The 16657-nt window shown below is 43.5% G+C and overlaps 1 protein-coding gene across 2 annotated transcripts in view; it reads left to right on the top strand.

The window, feature by feature from the left end:
* The window catches only part of BAIAP2L1 (BAR/IMD domain containing adaptor protein 2 like 1), a 59951-nt gene extending 44584 nt beyond the window's left edge, over nt 1-15367 (top strand). The window contains exons 4-14 of one of the 2 annotated variants that reach the window (XM_072120487.1): nt 3757-3818; nt 3940-4011; nt 4606-4743; nt 5774-5926; nt 6746-6913; nt 7374-7521; nt 7610-7814; nt 8253-8324; nt 8717-8906; nt 12365-12405; nt 13304-15367. In XM_072120487.1, the coding sequence (XP_071976588.1) occupies nt 3757-3818; nt 3940-4011; nt 4606-4743; nt 5774-5926; nt 6746-6913; nt 7374-7521; nt 7610-7814; nt 8253-8324; nt 8717-8906; nt 12365-12405; nt 13304-13379 (1325 nt within the window). In that variant the 3' untranslated portion in view covers nt 13380-15367. Of the gene's footprint in view, nt 1-3756; nt 3819-3939; nt 4012-4605; nt 4744-5773; nt 5927-6745; nt 6914-7373; nt 7522-7606; nt 7815-8252; nt 8325-8716; nt 8907-12364; nt 12406-13303 lie in introns of both variants that reach the window. The other variant, XM_072120486.1, reaches the window with a different exon arrangement.
* Nucleotides 15368-16657: the final 1290 nt, after the last annotated feature.

Raw genomic sequence — 16657 nt, forward strand, 5'->3', positions numbered from 1 at the left:
TTTTTTCTATGTTAGAAAACGGGAAATGCACCGGAGGAGTTTAATCAGAACAAATAATTTAGGACCTTGAGCCTCAAGTGTCTGATCACTGGGGGTCTAACAAATGGGGTGATCATTCAAATGAGGGAACGAGAGCCCCCCCCTACTTCCCCAACAGTGAAAAGGACTTGTGGGATCAGCCATTATGCAAGGCCCAGTTCACACTTGCATCAGGCCTTTCCATTGCACAGTATCTATCTCCATCTCTTCCGAAACTAAAATCGGAATGTGGAAGGAAGGTCCGCAGTTTTCTATAAAGGGATCAGAACCTGCCAATCACAGATGTGAACTTGGCGTAAGCTATCCTTGAAGACCCTGTTGTCAATTTTACTCATATAGGTCCAGGAGGAGTAAAAGAGGAATGACATAATCCTGGGCTGAATCGAATTGTATTTCTGGGACAAAACACTATGGATCGAGTCCTCCAAAATAATATAAGAAATAAATCTTTGTCTGGATGCTGTGCAGAAGCCTCTGTGATGTTTCCTCCTATCACCTGTCCTGTACGGATGGCTTCTCACCACTGATCCCTTGTCTTGCCTCTTCCCGTCCCGGCGGACAGATGGTGCCCGGCGCGTTGTGTCGGCCCAGAGTCAATATTTGCTCGCTCTTGCAGCATAAACAGTATTTAGTTTTCACAAAAGGTCACAGGATCCGATGGCAACAATCACAACGCTGGGGAGAAGTTTTTGTTATGATCTGCTCTTTACCTTTATGGGAAATCCCCCCCCCCCCCCCCTCCATAGAGTTCCCACTTCCTGATGTGATCTCAAATGGTTAATAGATTTCGGTCAGGGGAACATATTTTTGCAGGACGTGTTAATCTGATGAAAGATTTTAATTCTCTTCCTGACTGTTTAATCTGATTATGTGCTGGAGCCTGCGCCATTCTTCTCCCAGGTGATGGATGATCCTGAAGGATCTGGCCTCCCCGGAGCTCCGGCACAATGTCTGCCTAGATATTTGCTTTGTAGTCTCCTTTGGTGATGAGACAATCCTGGCGTCTCATCTTCCATAATGAGAACGCTCTGCGGCGAGATGTCTCAATGACCGGCCGTGGGTGGAAGATATCCCAGCTGACAAGACAGTTGGGGTTACTCTTTCCTTCACGCACCATTGTGTGAGCACATTTTTGGGTCGTCTTCACTGGGGTCTGGCAGATGAACAATGGGCAGACGGGAAACTGAGAGGGTTACTCGTACAATTTAGGATGAAAGAGGTTTTATTACTACGGAATATAAAAACCGAGGGAGGCGCTTGGCGTGGAAATTCTCTTTCCAGACTTTCACTGATCTTCTGGTCCGTGCCCGTTTAAAAGATGTTAAACAATTGGGTAGTGACAACTCTGCAAAATACGTTATAAACAGGTCTTTTGTGGGGTCTTCTCAAAGTCCATAGCAAGGATTCGTAGTATTGGGGAAACTGAATAATTTGGCCCAGGAAATGGATCCTGAAGAAGCGTTGGCTTCATATTTAGTCTATAGGAAGGGTGTATTGGCCCGATTGTTAGATTCCTCCCGGTTACATAGACGCCATTGTTTCATTACAGTTACACAGTCGATTATTCATCCTGCTCCGTTACCATCACTCCATGTTCTTTCTTGTTTGAGGAATGCTTGGCTTAGTACATAGTTGAGAAGCTGCCAGTCACAACTTTCCAGAATGCCATAATAAGTCCTGTGGTTTTACAGTATGGAAGGAGAGCTCTGGTTTCAAGGGGCTGTCTACATTTATACTGAATATAAACTAACCAGATCGAAGGTTCGTCAACTACTGGGACCTTCAGTGATCAACTGCAGCCTGAAGATGAGCCTAGCAGTAAGTGGACAGTGCCTCTACAGGGCAAATGATGTATTACATGGCACCAAAGGGATAGGTGAACCTAGTGGTTGGCCCATACTCATAGGTAAAGATCCCACAAGACAATGTTATTGGATTGTGCCCTTAGTATTTTAAGATAACTACCAAGGATAACATCAGCTATATCCAAGATACTCTTAGGTCATTGTTTGAACTGTTTCTGAATGTTTAAGCTGTTTTTGATTATTGTCTTTTTTCACTTGGATTAGTTAAGTGGTTTTGTAATCTATACTGGATACCCAGATTTCTACAAGGCGAATTTAGCTAACAACAGCAAAAGAATACAAACTTGAACCAACAACGCTTTAACTCACTCTGGAAAGATTCAACATATATGCCAACATTTGTCGTGATTTTGTGTATTTGTGTATCTGTATGTTTACAAAGTTAATAAAAAGTTTATAAAAAAAAAAAGTTAAGTTTTTGGAAATTAGGTAAAGGTCTTTTCCTGGATCACAAAATTTCTGACCGAGGAGTAAGGGATCCATGTGGATTATTAGCTTCTGACAGCTGCATCTGGGTGCCATGAGTCGGACCACCACTGATCTAATATTGGGCCATAGATATTGTGAAACTGGAAAACCCTTTTAAATTTCCTGGATAGTAAAGTCTTAGATGAGCAAAATGGATGCTGGGATTTGTAGTCTATAATCCTTGTTCCCTCTGGATTATAGATCGGTCATATTGAGTGGCAGAAGGTGCAGAATGTGAGTCCGAGAACTGACAGGTTCTTAAATATTCACCCTGCGTTCAATAGTAATGGAAAAATACATAGTTGGTTAAACAAAGCGAGAAGCGGCCGAGCCAGTATGAGCGGCTCCACTTCCTGGCTCTTTAGTTGAGGTCACACCTTTCTCTTTTCTGGAGATGAGGTAAAAGAGCAAATACAAATAAACTTCACACAGGAGATGAGGATTGAGTCACATCTCGCCCTTGAAGTGGAATGTAAGATATTTGCCTGTATATATCCGGCCTGTTCTGAAGTGACGGTAACAATCCTGGACTCTGCTCATGTTAAATGTTAAATACGAATGTTATATATAGGCAAAAAATACTTACTTCCCAGTGTAATTAGGCAGCCCACCATCCAGTCGCTTGACTTGACTGCCACCGAGCTGCTTCCCTCCTTCTCCGATGTAACCAGTGTTTTCACTTTGAACCTAGGGTTGTGTTGGCCCCCTCCGACCACCAGGGCACATGCCATGGTAGCCCCCACTAGCTACACCCCTGGCTGTCGCCACAGTATCCAGTCCTCAGACAGTGTTTGCTAAGAGTTCACTGACTAACAGTAGCACCCTCTACATGGGGATCTCAGATTTTTGTCGAATTTATTGTTGACCGATACGCCTAAGATTCTGCTGAGAGAGAAACCATTAAGTATCTAAAACCTTTTGTAAAATCTCAGACTGCAAATAAACTTTACTGAAATCGCAAAATATACAGTAGAGAACGCAGAAACGTGAGAGCGAGTGCACAGTGCAAGGCAGCTGTTGTCTGTAAGTAAGGTTCATATATAAGGCGCACCTTTTATTTCTGAGAAAATCAAAGGATTTTTGTGTGCGCCTTATAGTCCAAAAAATGTGGTAATTCAATTTGAGGCAGGGTTATATAATATATTCATAGATCAATGTCTGCCTGACCCTACAGCAGGTCACATGTCACACCTGATGATGTAAGGACGGCAGCGAGTTGGTAGCCATTGGATTATGTCCAGCATAAAACTTCCCCGGATGCGTTTCTATAAAACCAGAAGAACACTGAGTACTTTTATTGTCTTTTTCGATAAGCGGGAACTATTGAGGAACCTGGATATCTGGTGATTTATCTATGAGTAACAGATGTGATTTCTCCTTACAGGGCAGGTCCTCCTGGAAATCTCCAGCATGCACAAAAAGCTGAACGACAACCTGGAGGAAAATGTACGTAGTCACTTGTAACCCACCCCCCCTCTCCCCCACCCCCTCTCTGGCTTACACCCTGATGTGCATTGTACAATGTATACAGCCAGAGCAATATCACTAATACTTCTTGTCCTTACAGTTCCGGAAGTTCCATAGAGAAATTGTTGCAGAGTTAGAAAGGAAGACGGAGCAAGATGTGAAGTATATGAATGTAAGTGTTGGAAGAAGTATTTGTCAAATTTAACCTTTCAAGATACTTAAAGGAAACCTACCATTTCAGATCGTCGGTGTAAGCTGTAAACACCGAGCACCAGCTCAGGGTGAGCTGGTGCCGGTGCTTAGTTTCGTTAGTGTTATAAACCGCGGTATTGCGGTTTTAACACTTTTTAAACTTTATAGCAGAAGCCGCTTCGGCGCTGCGCGCGACCGTGCGCGCGCAACGCCTGCGGCATTTCCTATGTAGGCGCGCGCACGATCGTGCGCACGCAGCGCCGAAGCAGTTTCTGCTATAAAGTTTAAAAAGTGTTAAAACCGCGATACCGGCACTAAAAACTAAACTAAGCACCGGCACCAGCTCACCCTGAGCTGGTGCTCGGTGTTTACAGCTTACACCGACGATCTGAAATGGTAGGTTTCCTTTAAACAGATCTTTAATGATCAGAAAACTCTTTTAGATTTGCAGTCTTGTCAGCCCTGACTTTCCTCTTTGTATCTTGTCACATGACAGTCGCTTTCTGCAGTTCCCTATGTAGAATTGCTATTATACAAGTTCCTCCATTTACCTTTGTTTTTTGTTTTTCGGCAGGCCACTCTGAAGAGATACCAAGCGGAACACAAAAATAAGGTGGACTCTCTAGAGAAATCTCAGGCGGAACTGAAAAAACTCAGGAGGAAAAGTCAAGGAGCTCGGAACGCCACAAAATATGATATGAGGGAAACGGAGGTTTGTGCGTTCTCTATCGCTTAAAGGAGTTTATCTATTGTAGAAGTTTATCCAAGGATAAAGCACCAGCACTACGTTCCCTTCTGGGGGGCGTCCTCCTCAGCCACACAGCACTACTGTCCGTCAACGGGACGCTGATGGGAGGACATGTGACTATACACTTCACTGAAACGGGAGCAGTGTATGGTTACGCACCCCTCCGTGTGCCATGGACCATAGCGCAGTCTTGATTTAAAAAAAGACTGATCAAATAGGGGGGAACCAAATTCCGAAATATTTAACACTAATTAAATAATTTCATGAAGAGGAGTAGAAGTCCATCCAGACATGCTTTGATTTTTTTTTTTATGTGTTCAGATATGTGCATGGGGTACAGTTTTCTAATGTTACCATAGATACCAGGCAAGTTTATAACTGATTTCATGGGGATCTGAGGGAAACAATTTGTAGCTAAAAGAAGGGTGTCAGATAGTTTCTAGGGGTCTGTAGGAACCTGCCACTAGCGGTATTTGTGAAAAATGTGGTGACAGGTTCCCTTTAAGGAAGTAATTTATGTTTTTTTATAGTCAAGGAAGTGTAATTCTCATGGTTGATGTCCTTGGCAAGTTTCTGCCTAGTGTAAGGTCACGTCTACCGCAGATGAAGGTTTCTTATCCGGTACAAACTAGGCCTGCATTTCCTTGAGAGCCGACTTGTATTTCGTAATCCTTAATCGGGCCGTGTCTCCAGGGGGCGCAATAACTATACTGCTTATCAGTTATACAGTCATGGAGGTAACCCTCGAGTTGCTGAACTCCTTTCACACTAGTGTCATGGCTTCTACACATATACCTATGAATTTAGATCCCGATTATCCTAACGGTGCCCGCCATCTTACAGTATTATCCTTAACGGTTCTAGCATTGTTTACAACCGTGAAGTGTGGGGTGCCTTCTGTTACTACCCCTGAGACCAATGGAGTGAGATAAGGCTAGTTCTGCGTTGTTCTCCTTGCAATTGAATCTCATCTTCTTCTTTTTTTTATTCCTAGTATTTGGAGACAATCACCTCCCGTCAGAACGACATCCAGAAGTTTATAGCTGAAGGCTGCAGAGAAGCGTTGCTGGAAGAGAAGCGGCGGTTCTGCTTCCTGGTCGACAAGCATTGTAGTTTTTCCAATTACCTGAATTACTTCCACATACAGGTGAGATTCTGGGGGGTAAATACATGCACAATGCTGTCACCACAGGCGCAGCATGAAGATAATACTGTCCATAAAGCTTCTGCATTTGCCAGGAGAGTCCCTAATTTTCAGACACAGTCCTGGTAAATTTAGTTAAACCCTTGGTGTGACAAGGGGCTTGTCATACCCCACCCTAAAGTAGGGTGCCCTGTCCAAGCAGGGGGGTCTGGAGAAGGTTTATATATCCACATCCAACATTTTGACGCCTTTCCTTTGTTCGCTATCATCACTTATGTGAGAGGATTATATTTCTTTGTGGTTCTTCTCTCGATAAGACAATACCAAATTTTAAACACACTCTATATATGTACTTTAAACGACCAGGATGAAGCATTGTAAACCAAGCACATGAAATACTGATGTGCGCCCCCTCTGGCAGGATCTTCTCTTCTTTATGCTTCCTATGCCCTTGTTTTTAACTAGTGTGTGCACCTTGTGGCCCGCCCTGCTCTTTTTTTAGCTTCTCATGCCCTAGTTTTTAAAGGAAATTTTTTTTTTTTAAATGAGCCTGAGGGGCTCCGGGTCCATAGGTGTTAATGTAGCCTGGATTCCCTCAGACTCATTTGCATGATTTTTAAAGCCTTTTTTCTTAAAAACAAGGGCATAGGAAGCTTAAAGAAGAGAAGATCCTGCCAGAGGGGGCACACATCAGTATTTCATGTGCTGGGTTTACAATCCTTCATCCTGGTGGTAGATGTCCTTTAAATATCTGCTAGCATTGACTTTCTTGACCATTTGATGCAGCTATAAATGACATTTGTTTTCATTTTTATACTTTAGTCTTCTGATCTCCTCACATCCAAGATCCCCAAGTGGCAGGAAACCTGCAGCGATGTCTCCCAAGTGCCAGACACCATCATTAACAATATGAACCCGCAAAAGAGTCTGGGGAGCACCCCAATCTCTGGCACCCCCGAACCTTCTCCACTTATGGACAAGAAAACTCTGGTAGGTACTAGTGATGACTTCATACACCCCTCTTCATACCGTGTATCACTACTTGTTGCTTTGGCCTTGGTATGGATATGCTTTATGTATGTATTAGGAGCTTTTCCTGTGTTATACATCAAGTGAATTCAACCTGAGGCCAGTTTCATGTTTAAATTTGGATTGTATGTTGCCTTACTTCCTGGACCAAACACTATACAGGGACCCGAACTACCAGAGTCAAAGTCAGCTATGATGCTGGGTGTCCCTGCTCCCCTGTGGGACATCTGCAAGGTTCTGCAATCCTGCTTTCAGTATGGGACCAAACACGGACTCCTATCATTGTAGAGACTATGATGAGAGTCCAGGTCCATGCATTGTGTTTGGTAGGGGACAGTCTGGGTTTCTTGGAATGTATTCCGCCTGTTCACTGCATTTAGTGCTTGGAGATTATATACTTGTACCTACATTTGTGTTGTAGATGGCTGGAGAATATGACACAATCTCTAGGAACACACTCAGGATGCCACCGGCACCGCCAAGTCGGGCGCAGACCAGTCCCCTGGTGGACATGTTTAACAACCCGCCCCAGTCAAAGGTGACTTCCGAAAGGCCGAAATCGTCACAAGGTAAGTGATCAGCTCTGATATTATCACCCCCTAATAATGCAGATGTATAAAGAGACGTCACCATCTTCGCTCTTCTTCTCGACAGCAGAGAGCACGGAGGATGTCGTCATGCCGCGATCCATGTCTGTCGCCACCGGATTGAATCATATGAACAAGCCAAAAGTCAGGACCATTTTCCCACATTCCGGAAATGGCAAATCTATGCTGAGCTTCCAGCAGGGAGACATCATCACACTTCTTATACCCGAGGAGAGGGAAGGCTGGTTATACGGGGAGCACAGCACTACCAAACTGTAAGTGGCCGGACCATATCTACCTATAGATTTACGCTCAATACTCCATTATTCCAGCATGTGACTGTCAGGAAATCCAGCATTCAAGTGGCGCCTGCTACTGTAGCTGGAAGACGAGCGAGTGCCGCCCCATCAATGGGCCAAGTGATAGAGGTCAAAGAGGTTCAGTAATTGGATACGGAATTAGTGGTAGATGAGGAGTCTGGGGGCTGGGACCTGATCTCAAGATCTCAGTCCATTCATTGCTATGGAAAGAAGAAGCCGTTTCCCTATTCACAGGGAGATGCAAGGATCCCCATTCTCAAGACAATTTGGTTTCTAACGATAGGACCCTTATAAAACACTGGATTTTTACAGAATTATTAAACAAGTCAAGTTAAATTTTCTGCATCAATGTCCCCATTTTGTTAATTTTTTCTCTTTTCTTTCGTCTTTCAGCAAAGGTTGGTTCCCCTCATCATATACCCGACCTCTAGAAGAGAACGGAAAAGACCCTACACCAGTGCCAAGGTGCGGCCCACAATAATGCCAGTCCAATGTCACGTTCAGACCCAACCCCAGTGATTTCGGCTTTATAACAATCCGCAGAGCCTTGTATGACACAACCACAAGTGTGGCGCTAAAAAACAAGTGGATGTTGTGTCTCCATGTGACAATGAATAATAGTCAGACAATGGACACACCTAGAACATGCAACGCTGCGGGGCATGGCTCTGCGCCAGGGTTTAGTGGCGGTGTGAATAGAAGCGCTGCAGCAGCTGGCACAGGGGTGAGATAATGGCTGTGCATCATTGGTAACGCTTATTACTTTAGGCAATGTGTCGTAAACAAACCGGGGGTGAAAGTGTCAGGCACCCATGAGGATGAGAGGAGTTGTACTAACATCTTGTGTTTCCCTGTAGTGTGAATCCCAGCCCCGCTCCAATCAGAAGTCTCAGCACCGCCAACCTACTGGAGAAAAGTGACATGGTCCTTCCAGAACCCGATTACCTACAGCCAGCGTCATACAGGAGCTCCCCCGAGCAGCAAAGACCTACCTTCTCCCCGTATATTGCCAAAGAACCTGCCCCCGCAGCAAGTAACAGCTCACCCGTAAGAAGACCCTTATATACTGCTCATTACTGCTAGTACTGTAGTCACATGAGGACATGCGGTCCTGATCAGTGACCAGGTCTGAAGTTATAGGTGATATCCTACATAACAGAGGTTCTGCTGAGTGGGTAATAATGCTACCACCACCACCACCAGGCCAGCACGGGGCGGAGGGATCTGCATGGAGTTTGTTACACCCCATTTGTGTGGGGGATTTCCAGTATACTTTCTGTATCATTTCTTCACATTTTTCTAGATCTCTGCTTGCTTTTGTGCTGCAGGAAGCTTCAATGTTTACTTCCTGTGGATAAACAGCGGTCCCTGGTCATGTGATGTCACACAGGTGCACGGCTTGTTATATCCCTGGTCATGTGATGTCACACAGATGCACTGCTCGTTATATCCCTGGTCATGTGATGTCACACAGGTCCACGGCTCATTATATCCCTGGTCATGTGATGTCACACAGATGCACTGCTCGTTATACCCCTGGTCATGTGATGTCACACAGGTCCACAGCTCATTATATCCCCGGTCATGTGATGTCACACAGGTGCACGGCTCGTTATATCCCTGGTCATGTGATGTCACACAGATGAAAGGCTCGTCATATCCATGGTCTTATGATGTCGCACAGGTCCACGGCTTGTTATAACACACAGCTCTCATAACTCTCTGTGATATATTATATTGTGTGACATTACATGACCAGGGATATAACGAGACGTGCATCTGCGTGACATCATATGACCAGGGATATAACAAGCTTTGCACCTGTGTGACATCACATGACCAGGGACCCAATTCTTGTCGACAGGAAGTAAACGGTGAAGCTTCCAATAAAATGACAGCAAGCAGAGACCTAAAAAACAGTGAGGAAATGATACAGAAAGTATGTTGAAAATTGTATAACTTTAATTACACAAACACTATCAATTATTTGCTGAAAGTGGACATCCCCTCTAATAGCATTTCTCTGTGAGCTGTAGCTGGAGACCTTTGGATTCCTGCATGCAGGTGCTGCCCTCTACTGTTCTTCCCTGCAATGACACTGCTCATGATGTTTATTTTTCACCCACATCCCCTGAGAGCACAGAAATGAGAAGCTCTTGAAATACCTTACATAATCGCTCTTAAGATATGTGAATAATTCACTTAAATCAATATGAAGTAACCGCGCTGCATTTTATGCTCCAAGGATTTGTGATGATCCAGTGTAACCCTTTATGCAGGCAGAGAAACCTGTTTAAAGGAAATCTACCATCAAAATCATGAATATACCAGGGACACTTACACCGTGACTGTGGTAATCTTCTTATATTTGTTATCCATGGCCTCCTTCCTTCTAAAATCAACTTTTACAATTATGCTATTGAGTCTGAAGGGTGTGTTACCAGAGGCCCTCTGTGCTCCTGTTTCACAGGCTGTTACACGGTCTCCTCGTCCCTTGGCACTTCCCCCTTCTTCTGCCTGATGTAATCTCACACAGTGGGGGGGGGAGATCTACATAATGTAACAGCCTGTAAAGCTTCAGTATGGAGGGGCTTTGGTAAACCCCCAGGAGCCCTTCTGACTCATTAACATAATTATTAAAGTTGATTTTAGAAGGAAGGAGGCCATGGATAAAAAAACGAAGAAGATGACCACAGTCACTGGATCTATGAGTTAGTGTCCCTGGTTTATCCTGAGGGATTTTGATTGTAATTTTTCTACAGCGCCTCCACAGGGGAAATGTAGTATTACATCATGTCCATTCAAATATTGTATGGTAATGTAATACAGGATAGAGCAGGTCGGCCGTGGTCAGAGATACTCTGTAATATCTGAATAAATGATAATGGTAGAGATGGAGCTCAGGATGTCTTGTGCTGTGCCCTGAAGGACTGGAGACCGGGCCCGGCATTGTTCTCGTGTGTTATCAGCGTGGTATGAGGTCAGCTCGCCCTTGGTAGTCAATGTCAGGAGCAGTCAGATACGCTGGGCTAGTGAAGAGGAACGGATGGAGATATATCGGAGGAATACATGTGATGTATAGGGGCAGAGAGCAGCATACACCAGCTCCAGGTAGTTACACATACACAGTACATCAGTTTAGGGTATAGTTAGTACCGAATAGACAAAAGAGAGTATCAGACTACACCGGGATCCTTTGTAGTCTGTTACCATGGAGACATAGACGCCTGCTAAGACACAGCAGACAGAAAATGGTAAAATGAATTGTTGTAATAAGTAATTCTGCCATTAAAGGGGTTGTCCAATTTCCATACCCATGATAATCCATACCAATCCATGTTTACATAGCTGGTCAAATTGTGAGTTGATAGATGGGTGTCTGCTGTCATGGATCCGTATATTTTTACTAGAGTAGAAAGTGGCAACAAAGAGCCCTCCCCAGATCCTAAACTTCATCCACAAGTAACCAGGAGCTAGGCTGCAGTTCCCTACACAACCACAACATACAGTGGTGCGCCAATCCCTGTACTGAGAGACCACGTGTAGGGTATGTGTTTTCTGTACCGTAGCTCCAGCCGGGCATCACCTGGGAGGAGTGTGGTGCAGTTCCAGGTCATGTCTATGCATTAGATGGAGCAGAGGTGCAGGATTTGGGGTGTTCTGGATGTATATTTATAGCTATAGCTGGTGCCCCATAGTCCTCCTGTACAGGGCAGACGCTGCATGTGTAGGGAGCGCTGCACACGTGTCTCTCTGTTGTACTTTGGCTTATGACCAGTTTCCAAAACCCACCTTTGGCCTTAGATAAGAGAAGCTGAAGATTATTCAATATCAACTGTGCAGCTCTGGATTAAGGAAGTACCAAAATCCAGCTTATTTTAGGTAAACTGTGGGTACCCAGACTGTACCAGTGCAGTCTGATGTATGGACCGGGAATGTATCGAATTGTCAGGGTTGCAGGGATGATCTTGCATGGGACTGAATGGGAGGGCAGAAGCTACTCCTCTGCTGACCTCTAGTGGACACTTATGTGTATTACAAATCACTGTACAGTATTGTGCTAGATCAGTGATGGCTAACCTATGGCACTGGTGCCAGAGGTGGCACTCAGAGCCCTTTCTGTGGGCACTCAGGCCATCACCAGAGATGACTCCAGGTATCTTCTTGTAGTCCCAGACAGCCCAGGACTTGCTGTGCACAGAGGTATTTTAAAGTGACAGCTCTACCTGGGACTATTCTCTGCTTTATTGGTGTCCTCAGGTGCTGGTATCAATGGAAACTGTGACAGAGAAGGGAATATAAATCACAAATTACATTTCTGTGTTGGCACTTTGCGATAAATAAGTGGGTCTTTGTTGTAGTTTGGGCACTCGGTCTCTTAAAGGTTTGCCATCACTGTGCTAGATAATCATAAATTGTCATCCTTTCTATCTGTACGCAATATATATAGCACAACATATGAGTGATGTTATACCAGTTCTCTTTTTTTTTTTTTACTTTATCAGAAACCAACACCAAATGGAGTAATGAAGCATCCATTCTTAAGGTACGCCTTTAATAGCTGTATAGAACAATTTTGTTTTTAGATGGATATATATATATCTATATCTGCAGTTTTCTGTCTGACTTTGCACATCAAAGATCATAAAAATTCCTTTCACGTGTGTTTATAAGGTGTCTGCACCAGTTTGTGCCATGGCTGCACTAAAGGGGTGTGTTAGTGATTAGTGGAGTTTACAACCTATTTAATTAAGTGACGCAACAGAATTGTGTTGCATGCTCTATGTTAACGGTGCACCTAAAAAAAAAATTTGGTGCACCCTTCCCGAGCAGTGCAGGGGGCGCCAGATAATTAAAGACTGTGCGCCAGTATTCAATAATTTGGTGTACCCTGCACACTCGAAAGGCAAACTGAACATAGTACAGTTTGTACTACTTTTGATAAATATGGGCCACTGTGTTCCTCCAAAAATAAGACCTACCCTGAAAATAATCTATAATGTATATCTGTTGAATCTTCTAAGCCATGGCACCATTTTGGTGTAGTTTTAAAGAGTAGAATATCCTCTTTAATATGACATCAGGATTGTGTTTATAGGAGCCACAGACCCAGAGATATCCACAGAGATATCCACAATTTTCACTTCATGTCCCACTTCCGACATTACATGTGAGAATCACTTCCTTAAAATTATACAATTATTGTAGAAGCCACTGTACACAAGTTAAACCTGTGTCCAGCCTGTCAACATGGAGGAGGGAGCTGCAGGGAAGATGGAGCTAATGATAAGATTTGAATATATGTTGATTTTTGAATTTTTTTTTTTTTTTTTTTTTTGCTGAAGACTAAATGTGGACCATAAACCTTGTATCTCTGGCCCTGGATGATATTGGATATTGTTCTGCTTGGTTGTGACCATGACATTTCCTTTCTTCTATTACAGTGGAGAAAACCCATTTGCTTCCGTGAAGCTCCGCCCCACCGTGACAAACGACCGATCAGCGCCAGTTATCCGATGAGCAGATTCCATTAATTTAATTTTTTTTTTTGTTCTGTATCTTCTGTTATGTAAAATAATTTTTCTTTCTTACCCCCCCCCCATATTTGTGTTTTGATTTGTGTAATGATTTGATCCCAGACGTCCAGTCACAAGTCTGCGAGGAAGGATCCGATACGCAGGAGCCATGTTTGATTCTTGACTTGGGGCGGTTGCCAATGGTTTTGAGAAGGAATAAGTTATTAGGTTTATGTACAAAGAAATGTTTTTCACGTGTCGGTAAAACCAAACACGATCTTCACCACCAGTCGCACCTTGACCGCTCCCGTGTTATAGCACAGGTAGAACGTGGGAGATGCGAGTGCAGATTTGCCTTCGTTCTACACTTTCCACTTTGCAAATATTTTACTTTACTTTCAAGATATTTCATTTACGTCCAAAGATGCATCCAGTATTTGCAGTGGATTTTCTTTCGTTCTAACTTCACATCTAGCAGCATTCCCTGCTGGTTCAGTGTCTGCACAGAGAAATTGTTATTGGTTTAGACTGTAAAAAGTGTCTTTACACCCGACATTAGGCAAAATGTTTGTAGACTAGTACCATAATATATATTTGGGATATTTAGGACGATCCCATGGGATTGTCCTGATTTTTTTTTAAGTTAAAAGCGCAACACGTTCCGCTCAAAAAGGGGTGGGTTTATGCAAATTTAAGTGGAAAGTCCAAAGAGAGTCTTCAATGACAATTGTCTAACAATTGAAATGTGTAGATAATAAGGTTATGTATCCAGGTAGTAATTGTTTTACGTTAGATACAAGTTTACAAGGTGCTCTACAAGGTCCACAGCGACAAGTTGACAGTCAGTGGGAATACAGGAGAAATTACTAAAATATTACCTATTTTCTTGTCCTCATATCTAGTCTGTATCTATTGGCTGAAGTTGCATCTCACAGACTTCCTGGGCAGAGTTTGAGTAGGAGTGGGCGGAACAGGAAGCCGATGTGGTGCAACTTCAGCCAATAGCTGCAGAGCAGGAAGTGATGTCAGGTAGGTAGTGACTTCTGCTATACGTGCAGTAGTATTTGTGATTTCCTGCGGAGCCAAAAACCTTCTACTGTACTGAGCACCTTGAAAATGGAAGAACTAACAGATCTTCTGCTACATGACCCAAGTATCCGTTTCCAGCCATGAGTAATTATTAGTCAATGGATATGAAGAAGGAAGAAAGCTCTGGGCGAGGCTGGACCATAAGACTTGCTGTAACTCAGGAACCAGATTCTCATCTAGAGGAAATCTATGCAAAATGGAATGTACGGAACCTGCAGGTGACCTATGTGCAGGGTCTAGGTCATGAGAGGTCATGGTTAGGATCACTCACTGAAGCTAAACCAGATGATTGTCTCCAGCCAATAAATGCAGCAGAATCTCTAATCTGAATATATGCACTGACCCGGTGACCTTAGACCCATGTGTCTTCTGGTCGTCCAGACTAATCCAGTCTTCGTTTCCATTGTGCCTGAAGATATCAATCAGTCGTTTGTCCCGATGAATCCCCATAATGTACTGCAAGATATGTATATCTGTATCTCACTATCCGCTGAGCGTGACTTCTCTCTGTATCCATTGTCTCCCTTATGACTATATATACATATCCGCCTACAAGAATGTTACTTTCACCTGTTGTCCGCAACCTGAGACTCTTCCTGCTGGTGTGTCGGGCAGCCAAGGCATGCTGGGAGTTGTAGTCTCGCACCAGCAGGAGAGCCCCAGGTTACTGAATACTTGTATACACCGACTTCTCTCAGTGTTTTATTGCTTCCACATTTGGCAATGAGTTGGTTAAGTTATTTTGATTTGTTATGTTACTGATAACAGTAAATGCCTTTATATAAAAGATATATATATATATATGTACATGCATAATTGTGTGACTTCATAAAAGGAATATATATTTCTTTGAATGAAATCAGAGAAACATCCGGTTGTAAGATCTGTAAGAAAATAAATATTCTCGTATAAAAACGTGTGTGTGATAATTGGCCGTTTTACGTGTCGTCACATTCGCTCCGCTCTATTAATCATCATTCTTCCTTCTGCACCAAAAGATGCAAAGAATTTCCAAATTTGTAACATACATTCAGCAAGTTGGCAATAAGCAAATGGGAAAGATTCTCATGCAGGATCAGACTACACGGGGTTTGTTTGTAGTCTGTTACCATAGTGACATTCTAGTTTCTGCAGCTCCTATGTAGAAGAGATTGTGAAGTTATATACAATATATAGAGGGAAGAAAGGTTGTCTGGAGAGGTCAGGTGCTCTTTAGCCCGTGGCTGCCTGTAATTGATAACAAATATGGACAGGGGAAATTTTTCATATGTATTATGTCAGCTCCGCTCCTTCACCATGCTGGATCCAGTCTCCTGATGTATCCAGCGGGCGGCAGCACTGACGTACAATCCCAGTAGAATTTCATTATTACCTGAGACTACCCTGCTGGTGGGTATCCCTCCACCCTTCACATCCCTTCATGCCCACTTGGAATAGAGGCAGGGTAAGGTGGAAAATAATCGCAATTCCTTGCGATTCACAAAGAATTGCGATTATTTCAGGGCTTGTACGTCAGTAAACTGGCACACAAGCCCCCGATAAACGCCCCAATAGTAACTGCTACCTCTTCAGGTACACCTATTGCTTTGCGTCCAAAATATTTTGATGAAAGAACATCTTATAAAGCTTATTCCTCCATACATAAACACAGTCATGTCAACGGGAGGGGCGGGGGGTCTGTTACACAACTCTAGTGTAAAGGATAAAGCTTTGAACTGTAAACCTGCGGCATTATACTCATTCCCACAATATAACTTTGCAGGGGGCTTTTCAGCAGAAAATGCATATTTTTAGTCATTTCCTAGTGAAAAAAATGCATCTTGCATCAACTGAAGACTAGTGAGTGTCCCACTGCCGAGGCCATCCATGATAAACAAGCACCCTGCCGAGAGCTCCCTCTAGTGGCGGCTTCTAGATGAGGATTTGGCTATGTAGGAGAAGCAATCCTCTGTTAATGTGACATGTTATGTAGCCATAATTCCCAAATTATCGGTCACTTCATGATTTGTCATTACAAAACTTGGGCGCGTTGGGTGCGAGCTGCACACACTTCCCATACGAATCTAAAATTCTTTTACTACCTAAAAGGCTCCAGATCCACAACGTTTCAGCTTGTGTTGTTCCCAGTCAGTTTGAGCCGATATCTTAAGTAAATTTGGCAACTTTTCCTGGCAATACTTCAATCAGTTAACA

Source organism: Engystomops pustulosus, chromosome 8 (assembly GCF_040894005.1).
Source record: "Engystomops pustulosus chromosome 8, aEngPut4.maternal, whole genome shotgun sequence".
Lineage (NCBI taxonomy): Eukaryota > Metazoa > Chordata > Amphibia > Anura > Leptodactylidae > Engystomops > Engystomops pustulosus.